At 45.9% G+C, this 17,579-nt stretch overlaps 1 protein-coding gene across 5 annotated transcripts in view; it reads right to left on the bottom strand.

Annotated features, from left to right (window-relative positions):
- Positions 1–17,579, bottom strand: part of LOC115618940 (guanine nucleotide-binding protein G(o) subunit alpha) — a 195,765-nt gene that overhangs the window by 77,218 nt on the left and 100,968 nt on the right. The window contains exon 5 of one of the 5 annotated variants that reach the window (XM_030510914.1): positions 228–243. The exons of the other annotated variants lie outside the window; for them this stretch is intronic. Coding sequence (XP_030366774.1) covers positions 228–243 — 16 coding nt within the window. The remainder of the gene's footprint in view (positions 1–227; positions 244–17,579) is intronic. 5 annotated transcript variants of the gene reach the window in all.

The raw sequence follows: 17,579 nt of genomic DNA, 5'->3' as shown, positions 1-17,579 counted from the left end.
AAAATGCCCCTAGGATAATTGATGGGATTGATATCAGCCTGGGAGAGGAGAAGCTCCCCAGCACCAGCCGAGAAGCTTGCCTGCAGATGCCCTGCTCTTGCCTTTCCTCTCCTTCCTGTCTCATGGGAATGCCTAAAAGCTTAGGATCATGATGCCAAGTGAGCTGCCGGAGCTTTTCCTCCATGTCCCAGGAGGCAGCATAGATGCCCTGGGAACATGACAGGCACTGGGTCAGGAGCTACTCTGGAGCTGGCTCCCAGCTCCTCAACAGCACAACCCACATGGAACTCCACCATACCAGGGGTGTGCTCTCAACATGGGAGGGAAGAAGGAAGCCTGGGAATTTCCCTGAGGTGGCCAGGAGGGCATTGGTGTGTGCTGGTGCTGTTCTCTGCCGTGGGCTGGAGCCAGCCTCGGGCTTGCAGTCTTCCTCTCCTTTTCCTTAGAGACTCTTTGGGATGATGAACAACTCGGCCATTGATCTCCCTGATGTTAAAACATTTTATTTGACTAATGTCTTTCCTTTGTACCTTCTCTGTCAATACCATGTGAGCAAGAGCTTTGCAAAGGGAGAGCTGCTGGGAAATGCTCCCCTCACACTTTTTCTTTGCACCCTCTGCTGTGGGCAGAGTGAATCCATCCACATGGATGGACAACTGCTATTTATTATTCATTTCAGTATGCCAAGCAGAGATCTACTGAACAAGTTTTGAGATTATGAGGTTGCTTCTCACTCCCCCTCCTTGAAATGTTTTTAATTTAGCTTAACCCCAGAGAATTCCTGTGGAATTTCCTGGCAGAGCAAGGCTGGGATTTGGCCGCCATCACCCTGCCCAGAGATGATAGCATTTCATAGAATCATGGAATCAACTAGGTTGGAAAAGACCTTGAGGATCAACAAGTCCAACCATTACCCCAGCACTGCCAAGACCACCACTAAACCATGTCACTGAGGGCCTCATCTACACGGTTTTTGAACACTTCCAGGGACGGTGATTCCACCACTTCCCTGGGAAGCCTGTTCCAATACCTTACCACCTTCTCTGTGAAGAAATTTTTCCTAATATCCGGTCTAAACCTCCCCTGGCACATCTTGAGGCCGTTTCCTCTTGTCCTATCACTTGTTACTTGGGAGAAGAGACCAACCCCCACCTCACTACAACCTCCTTTCAGGTAGTTGTAGAGACTGATAAGGTCCCCCCGAGTCTTCTCCAGACTAAACCCCCCCAGTTCCCTCAGCCATTCCTCATTAGATTTGTTCTCCGGACCCTTCACCAGCTTTGTTGCCCTTTTCTGGACCTGCTCCAGCACCTCAATGTCTTTCTTGTAGTGAGGGGCCCAGAGCTGAACACAATACTTGAAGTGCAGCCTCACCAGTGCTGAGCACAGGGGGATGATCACTGCCCTGGCCCTACTGGCTATGCTATTTCTGATACAGGCCAGGATGCCATTGGCCTTCTTGGCTGCTTGGGCACACTGCAGGCTCATGTTCAGCTCCATCAATCAGCACCCCCAGGTCCTTTTCCACCGAGCAGCTTTCCAGCCACTCTTCCCCAAGCCTGGAGCATTGCATGGGGTTGTTGTGGTTCAAATGCAGTACCTGGCACTTTGCCTTGTTGAACCTCATACCATTGGCCACAGCCCATTGATCCAGCCTGTCCAGATCCCTCTGCAGAGCCTTCCTATCCTTCAGCTGATCAACACTCCCACCCAACTTGGTGTCATCTGCAAATTTACTGAGGGTGCACTCAATCCCAAATGGACCATGGAGGGCTGCCTCCAGCCACGTGAAGCCTGCCTGCAGGGAAGTACAGCAGCCCTGTCTACTGTCACCACATCTTCCCACCCGCAGCCCCAGCCCAACTGGGCATGTGACAGGCAGTGCCAGTTTGTCACCCTCCCTGGTCTCATGGGAGGATGCTGCCGGGGTGAACAGGCAGCATGCCTGCAGGCACTGGTTGCAGAGCCCAGGGCAGGGAGGCTGTTGGAAAATCTGAAAACAACCAGGCTGATGTGTCACTCTGCTCCCCCTCTTCCCAGGGGACACTTAGTGGGGGGCAAGCCCAGACAACTGGGAGCTCCTGGGGCTTGGGGATGGACCAGTCATGGACAAGACTTGATTTTACAGATCAGGAGAGCACGGGACTTGGGACATTTGCATCAAAACCCCTACAGCTATTTTATCCTTTTGTCCCCAGTTCTTCCTTCTTACAAGTACCCACCAAGCATATTGTACACTTGATAATTTTCAGCCCTAAACTCCTTTGCAGTGTTCCTGGATCACCTTCCACTCCTGTAATTTTCATCCTTATGTGGCTGAACTTCACTTCTACATCTAATGATTCCCCCAGGCCACATCAAGTTTTCACTCATGAATACTCTTGGGCTGTTTTCAAAGCACTCAGCCCCACTTCAACATGACATACATGTGTGGTTTGTGCCACCCTTTGTACAACTGGCTCTCAAAATAGTTCATAATATTAAGACAGGGGTTGGGCTTTTCCAGATCACTTGGTATTGACCTAACCTGATTGACTCCAGGCTTGGTGGTAGATTGTTATCAACTGGGAACAATGAATGTTCCTGAAAATCCCCTCACTTGGACATGACAATAGAGAAAATAGACTTTGCAGGATACATTATTATGGGCTTGTTAAAAATTCTCACCTAGATGTCTTTAAAAATGTATCTGCTCAGGTCATTAAATGGCATCTGCATGAACAGTCTTGTCACTATCCGAATGAATAAATAGTATTGATTTATACTATAATAAATTTATAGAATGAATTAGAGCTCTAAAATGCATCCAGCTGTGTGACCAGCTACCTCTTCAGAGTGTTTCCTGGCTGATTTCTCGTGTTGTTTTAGCTTTTCAAGAGGCATGAACAGGAGATAATACAGCTGTTACCTTTGATCCTAACATGATGAGGTGCTGAGCACCTGTTGAGCAGGCTGGGGCACTCCAACCATTTCCTAAAAACCTGCCTGTCCCTTAATTTTCTGTGCCACCATCCTTCTTCAGATGGCTTAGCTCACTTGTTCACTCTTGACAGACACACACACACAAAGGCTGGCTTCCAGACCCTCGGCTCAGGGATAGACAATACACGCTCACATCTCCTTCACAGATAAAAATTGTCAAGCTTTCAACCTCCCTTTGAGCTGATATCTTCAGAGTAATAGGTCAAGCTGGAAATGCATCTCCAACCTGTTTCCCTACCAGAAGAAAGCTCTGCATCGCTTTTTGCCATTCCTTGCAAGCCACAGCATTCCATAATGAGGCCATTGATGGAGTGGTATGTTCTTTTGTCCCTGCCAAAACCCTGCTCCCTCCTATTCAGCTCAACAAGATGTGAAGTCCTGGTGCTGCCAAGAGACCTTTCAGCTGCCAAAGGAAAAGGAGCTAATCAAACGAGTGAAAGAGTTGGGGTGCCAGGCTCCATTCCCAGCTCAAAGCCCATGGATACAATACCCACCGGCTGGACCAGTTGGCTCTGAGCAGCTCCTGTGCCCATCCCAGGGTGAGAGCTGTGAGCTCCACCATTTCCGGTCCACATTACTGCTGCCTCAGTCAGCCCATGTCGCAAAGCTGCCACACTGATCCCTCTCAAGGCACACCATGGCCTGTGTTTGTTGGTCCTTGATTTGTTGTTCAATTCCTTTCTGCAATGCCAGCTTCCTATCTCTCCCCTCCTCATTTCCCACACCAAGGAGAAAAGCCTCATGCTGTGCCTTTCATGTCCCTCATCCTGTCAGCAGGCAGCATGTTTGAAGTCATCTTTTTTGCCTCCATTTCAAATTCTGCTTGGTCAGAAATGAGAGGAGACTGTTGGTTTTCAGTATAAATATTTCAAGTATCATATGGGTTGTTCTTCTGTAACACTGCTCAGTCAGCGATGCAGTGGGTATAAACCAGCATCACTCCACTACTGCTCTGCATCGATTTATACCAGATGAGGATGGGGTTTGTTTTTGGCTGCATCCCGATCCACTTCTCCCATACATCCTTCCATCTCTTCTTTTTTAGAACTGACATTAAGTATTTAGAGCATAAAATTACTAATTTGCCTCTCTGTAGCCACTACATTTTGAAGCCATTTGGGAATTGAAGAAGTTATTTGCCACCTACAGCCCAGTGAGTTTGATAAAGAGATGGGAGGTTTCCCTGGTGCTTCTAACTTGGTGCAAACTGCTTATTTACCCTGGAGCTACCACTGTGCCAAGGGCTGGGACGCAGCTGCCACCGTGGTTAAACACAGGGGCTATCGAACAGCCCAGTTACCACGTGCAACAGTTTAGGATGGGAAGTGAAAATATTGCTTCTCCAAATGAATAATACCAAGTTATCTGTTTCAGCTGGAGCTGCTCCAGCACTTTTGGCATTTCTAGAGCTCACCGCAAAGAATATTTAAGGAGGCAAAAAGTAATCTGCACACATTGGAGGTCAGCCACGGTGCCGCTGTAAATGCTTCTCTGCTCCCACAAAAAAGTGCCACTGTCTCTTCAAAGGTCATGGATGCTCGGCTGCTCTTCTCCAGCCAACACTGGGCTCCTCACACCGAAGAGAAAAGTAAGCCAGCCCTGAGCTGGGGAAGGATGCTGTGTGCTTGACGGCCCTGCATCCCTCCTCTGATGCTTTCTCCCTGGAAAGCCTGACTGAGCAATCTGTCCTTGCATGCGCTGATCCTGGCTTGGCCTGTGTTTTGGCTCATTCTTCAGCTCCACACAAAGCTCTTCTGCTCTCTGGCTGGACTAGGAATCATCTGGCTGCATCTGTAATTAATGTTCTGCTGAAGCCCCAAGAGATGAGTCTGTGTCTTTCCTCTAGAGTCTCATCTGAAGAGGTCATGGTTTACAGCAGGCGATATTGTGTCAACCTGATTTCTGTTTATTGTGATGGGTCTGGTGAGTCTTGCCTTCAAAATCCATCTGCAAGCTTTGCACATTGCTGGATCAGTGATAACACGCTCTTAAGGCACCATGTTCTGCAACGAGCAGCCTTCTGGGCTGTGGTGTCAGGTGCTGGTCCTTTGCCCAGCTTCCGTGTGCTGGACCAATCTTTGCTTCCTCTGTGGGAGTGCTAATTCTCCTCTTTTCACCCTTAGTCATGCTGCTTTCACCTGCCCATCTGTCCTCAAACCAGAGTTTGTGTGATGTGATATCTCACTGCACCTCAGCAAGTTTTTTTTCCTCTTCCTTCTTCATTTCTGTGAGAAGCTGTACAAAACCCCCTCCAACATTAGGAGCTTGTCAAACGAGTGAAAAAAAAAACCCCATGCATAACCTACACCACCAAACTCTCCATCCTACCCCACTAGGCCAGCCTGATGGACTTGCAATTTAAGGAGCTTTTCCATTTTAAATGAACTGTCCTCGTCCCCCAGCTGGGGTAATGAACAGTGGCAGGGTTATTTTGTGTTCATAAATATTTCCCTGCTGCTGTGAAGAGGCTGTTTTTTCCCTTTCTATGGAATGTAGTTCTGGGTACTGCACAGACTCAGAGAAGGCACAAGGCCCAAAGAGAGACCTTGCACAGGCACTGCACCTTCTTACTAAGCTTGTAAACCAGCAGCTGACTGGGTTTCTAAGCTGTTTTCAGTCATGTAATTGATGATGCAACTGTATATATCTGCATCTCTGTCCTCTACTCTTTGCTGATTCACCTGTTCCCTAAGCAAATGTTTAAAATTAATTTGCTTTTTTTACACCTGGAAGTTCCAGAAGCAAAGGAACTGCCTGTGCAAGTGCTGTGTCAGTCCAATCTTTGGGAGGGCATAATTAGGCAGATGTTTGTCTATAATGAGTTGGGTTCATACTCCAGTTAGCTATAAGGGATAAACCTTTGCACCCTGTAAAAGTGTCTTTTAGGTGCATGTGCCTCACAACCAGTAATCCTGATGTGCGTTTCAGAGATGACCATTGTTCTCCTCGTTCTGGTACAAGGCATCTAAGACTGATGCCTGGAGCAGCCTGTTGTCTCTTGGGTTACCATGGGGTGACAATACTGTATCATTTTGTTGTAGATCCAGTTCCAGATAAGAAGTGGTTATCTTCCTGTTGCTTTGTTCTTCCATGTGATGTTGTTCAGCACCTTGTAACACCGAAGGTTAGGACCCCATCTTGTTGCCACTGAAGCTCAGCTGCATGTAGAATTAATGTGAAGTGCTCCCTCTTAGCGCTGCCACCTTTGACACCCCCTGGCCTGTCCCTGCTCTGGCACCAGAGCATCACATATATTCATTTTTCCAATGAGTTAAATACATCTTTCACTGCTCAGTGTTCAGAGCTTTGATTTTTGGCAACAGGCTTTCACATTCAGCTACTCCTCATGGGTTGCAACATGGCAAAGCTATTAAAAATACAATTTAATTTTGGTCTCGTTACTGATCAGTCCAGTGGGAATTCTCACTTAATCAAACTTTAATGTTTTCCCTGTAAATTTCAGAAAAATCAGTAATTGGTCTGATAATTAAATTTTCAGATAATGTATCAAAGGAATAACATGCGTGGGATAAGCAGCAGTCTGCCTCTGGAAGCCCAAACATCTGAAATGGAAAATTCTGCAGAATTTAGATAAAGATTTGAATATAATGCTGTGAAGCTAAGAATAGACCACATTATTTATATCGTCAAAGGAAGCAATTGAAGTCACAGAGATCTTCAGAGATTAAAGATGCTCAGACAGTTATGCATAGGAATTGTGTTCATGGAGCTGAAGTGGAAAGCATAGGCATGCTGCTCCCAGATGGCATTTCAGGCAGAAGAGAAATGCCAGGTTTCCCCTCCTGGAAGACACATTCAGAGTACCTTCCAAGTACCCAAGTAGGGAGTGGGGAGTAACTTGCCCATTGCAGAGATCCCTTGTGCCCCGCTGGGTGTGTCCCCACGGTGCTGAAGTCCCCGTATGCTGTATTTATCCCGTATCTCCAACAGAGATTCATTAGTGTTTCCCCACTGAATTATTCTCCAGGTCCAGTCCTTCTTAGAAGTTGATTTCTGACTAGATCAGAGAATGAAATGAAACAGCTATTGGGAAAACCTCAAAACATCCTTTTAATTAAAACTAAAATAAAATAGAGCCCTCATAGCCATAAGAGATGATTGCATCCTCTGAAGTTCACATACTTAAAGAACTGTGCCCCTCTCTCCTGGGACCGTGACAGCAACACTCAGTTTTTCCCCTACTTCAGACGCTTTCAAGCTCAGAAGCATTTCCAGAAGTACAATAAATGCCTGCTTTCAGTCCTTGATTAATTATCCTCTCTTTCCTCCCAAGTATGTTTCTAGTCTCTTCACTGACACTTTCCACTTTCCCTTCTTGTTCCCCACCTCTCTGATCGAAGGTGAACATCTCCAACCCTGAGAAGTATATAGATGGAGAGGTCCTGTTACCTCTCACAGTTTGCACCTCCAGTGGCTTTGGTGAAATTGCTCCTGTTCACATTCAAATACAAGAGAGGAGAAGCAGAGACCATGAGGCTGCTCCTCCTGTGTCTGCGTGATACTTTCTTCCATCAAGTCAAGGCAACAGGAATGTGTGAGAAGAAGGTTGGAGTGTGCCCATTCACAGGACTAGGAGACAGATGCTTGATAGGAAGCATGCCTGCAGCCTGCTCTGAGAGGCTCAGGTGCCAGATGGAGGATCTGCTCTCCTAGGAGAAACATGCAGTGCCAACCACATTCTGCATCCAGGACTCTCCCCTGCAGAGGAGGGGAGCAGGAGCTGTTTTCACACTGCCTACGTGGGTGCCTGGCCTGGCACCAGCCTCTTCAAGGAACCGTAGTGAACATTTGCAAAGAAGAATCATCAATTTGGGTGCAAGGGAGAGATGATGATCATGCTAGTTCAGGCTTCTTTTTTCTTCTTTTTTGACACTAGATGTCTATTTGGCATTGCCAATCCTGCGTCCATCAGAGCCAACTGGATGCTGGGGTTTCTCCTCTGTGCCATGACAAGAAGTTATACTGGCTTTTGCAAAGAAAATGTGCCAACAGATTTTGGCAGGTGGTTCTCTCCATGCAACATAGATAGTATTAAGTTCTCTCACTCAAGCAGTATCACATGTTTACATTAGAGTAATGACAAAATATTCTCTTTTAATTTTTCCTTTAATTTTAATTTTCCTCTCACTTCCACTTATCAGCTAAGTGTTGCTATTGCTATGTAGCAAAAATTAATATATTCAAACTGTTCTGTTCAGCTTTTCACTGTCAAAAACTCCAGCAGAACCACTTTCCTTGAAAACTATGGAATTTTGAGAAAGCTGCATTTTTAGACAGAAAATTACTTCCAAGAAAATAAAGTTGGATATAGTGCATGTGCTGGCATCAGCTCAGCTCCCTCCATCTAGGGGAAGGGGAATTGCTTTAAATTCATCCACTTGGATGTGCAGGAAAAAATGGCTCTGATTTGTTCTGATGATTAAAATGTCCAAAAATATCAGTCTCCCGTCCATCATTCAGCGCGTGTCTGTGTCAGACAGCAAGATGAAGGGAAGTTTATCCTTGAACAGTGACAGAAGACCAAGAGACTGGCCACCTCCAGCTGCAAGTGCCACTTGCCACTGCTGGCCTTGGTGGTCATTTCCACCCTACACACACCACTCCATCAGGGTTAAAGGGCTACAGAGTTGTGGACACACTCATCTGCAGACCCATAAATCTGTAGGTAATAGCTTCTTCTGATAAAAGACCAGAAATTCTATGCTAAATGATCCGTGAGGCATCTTTTGCTGATAGTATGCACTCAGTATAAACACGTATCTCAGGTACTCTTGCCCTGATGGTAAAGAACCCAGCTGTCGTGGTTTAAGCCCAGCCGGTAACTCAGAACCACGCAGCTGCTCACTCACATTGTTCTCAGGCTAAAGTCAAAACCAGCACTGCACCAGCTCCTAAGAAGGAGAAAAATAACTGCTAAAGCTGAACCCAGGACAGTATCCACCCCTTATTCCATACCATTCACGTCATGCTCAGATCCCATTTTTTTTAAAATGTACCATTGCTTTTTATAGAGATCCTAAAGATGCTCTGTCAAATATTTTGGGTCCAGCCTTACTGGGGAACTCTTCACAAGGTGATTACACAGCCAGTACTACTCATCTGCTAACGATGGTCAGCAGAGCCACATAAATGGGGAGACCAATGCAACAGAAGGGTTTTGCTCTAGGGGACTGAGGTGTGCAGGGTGTTGGAGAGCTGAGCAGATGCAGGGGAAAGTTCAGGGGGCACCTGTCTCTTGCTGTCTCAGATAACTCAAGGGCTGTATGTACTCAACAGGATAAGTCATGTTCCAATGTAGCAATTAGGGCTTCTGTTAGAAAATCCATACTCTGCTTTAAGGGACTCCTGACAGGCAGTAATAGGAGATGAGCAGAGTACAGAAGGCTCCGAAGCTCCTGATGGCAGAGTTAGTTAGACTCTTTAAGACAGAGCTGTTGATAGGCAACCAAGTTAAAAGTTGGAAGGATACAGCTGATGTCTTTTCTCTTTCACTACCATCCTTCTCTTCTAACCCTTCTAGACTCTCTCTGCATGCAATAGGTCCTCCAAAATAGTCACCTCTCTAAATCCAGAGAGGAAAACACACCCATTTTATAAGGGTTACCCAAGCTATCTGCCTCCAGTCAATTCTGCTTGCAACCTAACTGCTCTTCTCCAGCCAGCTTTGTATCCTCTCCCAAAGCAGAGTGGGACCTATGTCATAGCTTTGAGACTAAGAAACTAAGACACTTTTCTTTGGGAGAGAAATAAGTTCCATCACCTTCACACAAAGGCTTTTCTGGGCTCTGGCTCAGCTGCTTGGGCGTTGCAACAATGTAGGAAGTACTTCTGTTTTTAGGGTTCCTGTAACTGAAAGCAGACAGGAGCTCAGATGGGGAAGAGAGGGAAATCCAAGAAGTGTGAAATCTAAGCCCTGGTACTGCTTTTTATAAAGTTCCTAAAAAAAAAAAAGAAAATGGCAAACTGTACTGTAAACTGGAGGCTGGACCCTTGGGAACTCCTCTGACTGACTTCAGAACACTTTTTATTTCTCTTTGCAGCTAGTTTTTGCTCTTATAGTATTCAGATCTTGCTTTGTGTATGTGCAGTTTTCCTGCTCACCTTCTGGAAATGAGAAGCTGTCTTACCACCTTAAGGCTGTTCAGAAAGGGGCTGTTCAGTGGGAAAGAAACCCACTGGCCAGATCCAGCCAAAAAACCTCCATCAGACAAGCCTGTGATGGTGCCCAAGAGTGCCAATGGTAAGTGCTACAGGGTGCCTGCAAGAAACAACAGACTTCAAATTCTACCATGCCCTAACTTAACGTGTTGTTATAGCCTGAAAGCCCTCTTTATCTCAAGTTTAATTGCACAAACCACTAAAAGCTCCCACTCTCACTCAGTGGAAGCTCTGGTACTGACTGATTCAAAACCTAAGTGCTTCCCAGCCCCTCCGGTGGTACAGAGGACAGTGGATTTGGATCCAGGTATCAGGAGTTCTCAGCTGACAAACCATAAAAGCTTGTAACTTTTAAAGTCTGCTAGGTTGCTCTCTTTCTAAAGCCTGAAGACTTGTTGGTACTGAGTCACTGGGAGGCAGAACTTGGTCTGAAACACTGGGAAAGTTCACAGTTCCCAACTGACCTGACCCCTAGACTCAGGGGGTGCATGTGTAAGCACTACATAAAATTTCACTTTAAGGTCAAGTTCAAACCCAGAAGATTCCAGCATTGTGAGAAATGACTTGAAAGCGTTTAGAGGAGTAATGGGATATAGAGACGTAGCTAAAAGACACCCAGCATCTTCAAAGGGGGGAGAATCTCAGGATGTGGCAATTGAATGGGCAAATATTGCAGCAGCCTCAGATGCTCAGGAACTTTCCCATCCAGTATCAGTATGGAAACATTAGCAGTGACTCTGTAGCCCACCAGCATGGAGTGCTCCATGAGAGATCATCTACATGGACAGAAAGTCCCAAGGTGTTTCAAACCTTGGTTCAAGTTCCCAAGCTAGTATATAGCAAAGGCAAAAGGGAAGGGTAGAAGTTGAGAGGTGTGGAGGACAAAAAGCAGGAAGGAGAATACAAACACAAGACAATAAATATTGAGCACTGCCTCACTTCTGTACATTAAAGAAGACTCAGAACATAGTCTGCTGGAGTTTTTCTCTCCTTGACAGCCTGGCATAAGCCCAAATTAAAACTAGAAGCTATATCTTTCCCAATGCAGTCCTTTTTTCCCCTGATCCTATCCCATTACTGGTATTGGCCATGGGTAGCTAATATAATCAAGAGACTAAGCACTAGAATGAAGCTTGGAGTAAAGACCAGGCAAGCGAAGCTTAGGGAGGTGGGAATGGCCACTGGATACTTGAACAGCTTAAAATGATTCTATAGGTACATTGGGGATAAAAGGAAGATAAGGGAAAATGTGGCCCTCTCTGGAAAGAAATAGAAGACCTGGTTACCCGGGACATGGAGAAGGCCGAGGTACTCAATAACTTTTTTGCCTTGGTTGTCACCAGCAAGAGCTCCAGCCATGCTGCCCAAGTCACAGAAGGCAAGGGCAGGGATGGGGAGAATGAAGAACTGCCTGCTGTAGGAGAAGATCAGGTTCGAGATCATCTAAGGAACCTGAAGGTGCACAAGTCCATGGGACCTGACAAGATGCATCCATACGTCCTGAGGGAACTGGCAGATGAAGTGTCCAAACCACTATCCATCATATTTGAGAAGTCTGGAAAAGGAGAAATATAACCCCCATTTTTAAAACAGGAAAAAAGGAAGACCCAGAACTACAGGCCAGTCAGCCTCACCTCAGTGCCTGGCATCATGGATCGTGGAGCAGATCCTCCTGGAAACTATGCTAAGGCACATGAACAATAAAGAGATGATTGGTGACAGCCAACATGGCTTTGATGGATGGACCACTTGGTGAATAAGGAATTGGCTGGATGGTCACACTCAGAGTTGTGGTCAACGGCTCAATGTCCAACTGGAGACTGGTAACGAGTGATGTCCCTCAGGGATTGGTATTGGGACTGATCCTGTTCAACATCTTTGTCAGTGACATGAACAGTGGGATTGAGGGTACCCTCAGCAGGTTTGCAAACAACACCAAGTTGTGTGGTGAGGTTGACATGCTGGAGGGAAGGGATGGAATCCAGAGGGACCTGGAGAGGCTTGAGAGGTGGGACCGTGCAAACCTCATGAAGTTCAACAAGGCCAAGTGCAAGGTCCTGCACCTGGGTCGGGGCAATCCCAAGCACAAATACAGGCTGGGTGGAGATTAGATTGAGAGCAGCCCTGAGGAGAACTTGGGGGTGCTGGTTGATGAGAAGCTGAACATGACCTGGCAATGTGCGCTTGCAGCCCAGAAAGCCAACCGTGTCCTGGGCTGCATCAAAAGGAGCATGACCAGCAGGTCGAGGGAGATGATCTTTAAGGTGCCTTCCAACCCAAACCATTCTGTGATTCAATGATGATTCTATGATTGACCTTTTCGGGAAAAAAAGCCTGAAAAACCTAGAAGAGAAGCTCTAGGGCAGCAAGAGGAAAGAAAGAAACAGCTAAAGAGGTTTGTCATATGTACACATGGCCAGTATTACATACTACACAGAATGTGAGGCTGCATACCTCACTATTGGCTATGGGTCAGGCTGTCACCTCATGTTCCATCATCTTACTCAAAATACAAAATCCCTCACTGGGTAACTGTTCCCAAAGTGCTTGATTTCTCCTTCTATCAATTTGTGCTACAACAGTAATTTCCACATGAGCAAAAGCTGATGTTTATGATTGTGCTTCCAAATGCCAAGGTTCCCCAAGAATCAAAATAGACTGACTTTTACCTGACAAGTATGCTATTATAAAATCTTTTGCAGGTGTCGTGGTTTAAGCCCAGCCGATAATTCAGAACCATGCAGCTGCTCACTCACTCCCCCCCTTTTTCTCCCCTGCTCCCGGAGGGATGGGGAGGAGAACCAGAAGAATGTAACTCCCATGGATTGAGATAAGAGCAGTCCCGTAACTAAGGTATAATAGAAAACCACTACTACTACCACCAATAATAATAATGATAAGGGAAATAACACGGGGAGAGAATACAATTGCTCACCACCCACCAACTGATAACCAGCCTGACTCGAGCAGTGATCTGAACCTTCTGGGTGACTCCCCCCAGTTTCTATACTGGGCATGATGTGCTGTGGTATGGAATACCCCTTTGGCCAGTTTGGGTCAGGTGTCCTGTCTCCGCTTCCTCTCAGCTTCCCGTTCCCCTCCTCACTGGCAGAGCATGACACTGAAAAAGTCCTTGATTGGAGTAAACATTACTGAGCAACAACTAAAAACATTGGTGTGTTATCAGCACTGTTCTCAGGCTAAAGACAAAAACACAGCATTGCACCAGCTCCTAAGAAGGAGAAAAATGACTGCTAAAGCTGAACCCAGGACAGTATCCACCCCTTATTCCATACTATTCATGTCATGCTCAGATCCCATTTTTTAAAAAATGTACCATCACTTTTTGTATCATATATATATATACATACACACACACACAGAGATATCATTCCTTAGTCCATGGACCAATCCCTATAAAGTTGGGATCCCTATAATCCCTATAAAGTTCATTCAGTCCATGATGTCAGACTCCATCTCTTGTAACAGTCTTTCAGGGCAGGACAGATGGTGTGTAGTGTTGGGCTGTTGCCTGCTGATGACACCGCTGAACTCGTCTGGTCACTGCTGAGCTTGTCTGGTTTCATCGAAGTTCATTCTTTGTTGGGGTAATGATTGGAGGGAAGTCAGGGTCAGTTGATGGTGACCTGAAGACAGTTCTGCTGCTGCCAGCTTTTCCCATGACTTTATTCTCTGCTGATGATCATGACAGCACATACCTTCTTTTCAAAGCCCAGAATGGTGGAGATGGGCATCTAGCTGATGGGCTATAAAAGTGTTATACAGCAGGCAACAGCATACACTTGAGTTCATTGGCTGTTTTCCCCCAAAATTAAATCCCCTTGAGGTACACGCCGGACTTCCCCATCTTCCCACATTACCCACCAAGTATATCCAGGTCCCTGAGCAAAAGCAACCCCACAAGTGGGTTTGCCTTTACCTGAAGCAGGAATAACCCAGACTGTCTTCCCCAACAAATTCTTTATGTGCACCACAGGAACTTTATCCCCCTCTACAGTACATAAAAGTTGTGATTGGGCTGGGCCAGCCCTGTTAGCAGATCCCCTCATGTTGACCAACCAGGTGGTTTTCGGTAAATGTGTATCCCAGTGTTTGAAAGTCCCACCACCCATTGCTCTCAGGGTAGTTTTTAACAGCCCATTGTACCATTCGATTTTCTCAGAGGCTGGTGCATGATAAGGGATGTGATACACCCACTCAATGCCATGCTCAAGTATCTATAACCTTGTTCCAGAAATGAGTCCCATTGTCTGACTCAGTTCTCTCTGGGATGACGTGTCACCACAAGACTTATTTCTCAAGGCCCAGGAGAGTGTTCCGGGCAGTGGCGAGGGGCAGAGTGTATGTTTCCAGCCATTTCGTGGTTGCTTCCACCATGGTAAGCACATGGCGCTTGCCTTGGCAGGTCGGCTGGAGTGTGGTATAGTCAATCTGCCAGGCCTCCCCATATTTGTACTTCAGCCATCGTCCTCCATACCAGAGAGGCTTTAACTGCTTGGCTTACTTAATTGCAGCACATGTTTCACATTCATGACTAACTGGGCAATAGTGTCCATTGTTAAGTCCACCCTTCGTTCACGAGCCCATCTATATGTTGCATCTCTGCCTTGATGGCCTGAGGTGTCATGGGCCTACTGGCCTAAAAATAATTCACCCTTATGTTGCCAATCTAAGTCCATCTGAGCCATTTCAATCTTAGCAGCTTTATCCACCTATTATTTTTCCTGATGTTCCTCAGTGGTCCAACTCTTGGGTACATGAGCATCTACGTGGTGTACCTTCTGCACCCGGGCAGCGATATCTTGCCACAATGCAGCAGCCCAGATGGGTTTACTTCTGCATTGCCAGTTGCTCTGCTTCCATTGCTGCAACCACCCCCACAGGGCATTTGCCACCATCCATGAGTCAGTTTAGAGATAAAGTACTGGCCATGTCCAAGGCCAGCTGGATGGCTTTCACCTCTGCAAACTGACTTGATTCACCCTCTCCTTCAGCAGTTTCTGCACCTTGTCACAGGGGACTCCACACAGCTGCCTTCCATCTCCGATGCTTTCCCACAATATGGCAGGACCCATCAGTAAACAAGGCATATTGCTTTTCACTCTCTGCCAGTTCATTATATGGTGGGGCCTCTTCAGCACACATCACCTCCTCTTCTGGTGACATTCCAAAATCTTTGCCCTCTGGCCAGTCCATGATGACTTCTAGAATTCTTGGACGACTGGGATTTTCTATCCGAGCTTGTGTGATTAGTGGGGCCCACTTACTCCATGTAGCATCGGTTGCATGATGTGTAGAGGAGACCCTGCCTTTTAACATCCAGCCCAGCACAGGTAACCAGGGTGCCAGGAGGAGCTATGCTTCCATGCCAATCACTTCTGAAGCAGCTCTAACCCCTTCATAGGCTGCCAGTAAGGTATGACATGCTAATCCTCTGAGATCAAGCGCAACAACTCCGAGAGCAAATAAATCAACTTTGTAACGAGTGACTATTAATTGAAACAATGAATGCTTATCACAAATACGATTAGACACACTCTGGTGAGATCTGTCGTTATCTCAGCCCTTCATGCCCCTCGTTGGGCACCAAAAAGAACTGTCATGAGAAAAAATGACTGTTACAGCTGAACCCAGGACAGCAGGGAGAAAGAAAATCCATGGTTAGGCAAAAATATACATAAATAGCAGTTGGCTTGGCATCATAATCACAAAATTAAAAAACATTTGGGGACTTCTTTTATGTGCTGAATATTTCATTCAGTCCTGCAGTGCAGTGACTCCTTAAACCTTTACTGAGCTGAGCTCTGCTTTTGAGGCTCTGATTTGCTGTTGCCATGACATTGTTAATGTCTGAACTGCTTTTTTTAACCACTCTTCTCCTGTTTTCAACATCTTGCAGTGGCATTCTGAAATAATGGTCACAAGATGATCTTGTGGAACAGCCTGTGTGTCCTCAGAAATAACAGAAGAGTGTTTTTACAAGCTGGATGGCTGATACAGTCCAGATAGATGGGTGATTACAATCCTGATGGACGATAGCTTTTTAACTGGAGAAACTACAGTGAACATACCTGACCTAGTTGAGATGATTTTGGCTTTGCAGGGGGAGTTGAGGGGGGCTATTTCATCTGCTGGGTTTTTAATATAGTGACATTCAGAAAGAATGTATTAAATAAGCCAAAATTCCTTGTTTTCTTATGCTTAGCTGGGCTTCCAGATTGAGTACAGTATACAGAATAACATTAAATTGCCTGGCAGTGGGTTTATTAACATGCTTGCTTCCTGGATCCAACTAAGAATGGAGAAATCTCTGTCAAGGCCAAGCTTTGCAGAACAGCATCACTTCCTTAGGAAACCCTTTTTGCAGGAGATGTACTTCCTCTAATGGGATAATACTTTCCAATTGCCTGGCTTCTTAATAATACAGCAGCCTTTACTGCTCAGGGCTTTAAAGAGGATGTTTTCAGTTGTTCTGAAGAATAGGTCAGCTCAGCTCACCTTCCCTGGGCTTCGACTCTTCCCTCTGATCAGCCTACCTGGACATGCACATCCTGCAGCATGTCTCCTTTGAGACTTGCACAGCAGCAAACTCTCCTGTTAGCACCTGTAACTGCAGCTACACCTTCACCAGCATGGGTGAAGAGATGGAGCCTGGTCTGTCTCTGCTGCTTTCTTGAGGGGCAGATCTCAAGAGCCTTCTGAGACCAAACTTGCAGTGATTTATCTGAGGTTACCTGCTGTTAGCTCCTCCCAGCAAACGCATCCAGTACTAGTCCTGGTCCCTGTCCCAACACAAGCCTAAGCCTTTGGGTTGTGTCTTCTGATTACCAAGGCTGGAGAAGCAGATGTTTAACAAGTGTCAAAACTTTAAAAAAAGCATCAAGCTTGACAGAATGAACAGCATGTTCTCTAAAGGCACCATCAGGATCGTAGGTGAGATTTTAGCAGCCTTCACAACAGAGGTACCACTGCCTTTTCTGCAGTGATATAATTCCCATTCAATGGGAAGAAGAATGGGTCCACAAGTGTAAGGTCTTTTGGGGACATAAGAGTGCAAAACACTACTTAAAGCTTAATAACCCCATAATGGCATTGAATACCTCCTTGCTTCAGTCTCAGCTTTTATAAATACATCTGAAATAAATAATACTCTTAGAACACACTAACAGTGACATCTGAGTATTTCCAGGAACCTACACTATAAAAATGTCTGCCCACCACTGAAGGGAACAGAGATCAACATTTCAGATAACAAACAAATGCCTTTAATTTTTCCTCTGTGCCAAGGAACACTGATATTGTCTCTGTCTCCTGGGCATTCTTCAATGTGCCTCATTAGGATGTTATGAAATGTTGCTCTATTTGTTCTGTTGTAAAACAGCAAAACAAGCCTTAGG

This window comes from Strigops habroptila, chromosome W (genome assembly GCF_004027225.2).
Source record: "Strigops habroptila isolate Jane chromosome W, bStrHab1.2.pri, whole genome shotgun sequence".
NCBI lineage: Eukaryota > Metazoa > Chordata > Aves > Psittaciformes > Psittacidae > Strigops > Strigops habroptila.
This window is presented reverse-complemented; position numbering and strand designations above follow the sequence as displayed.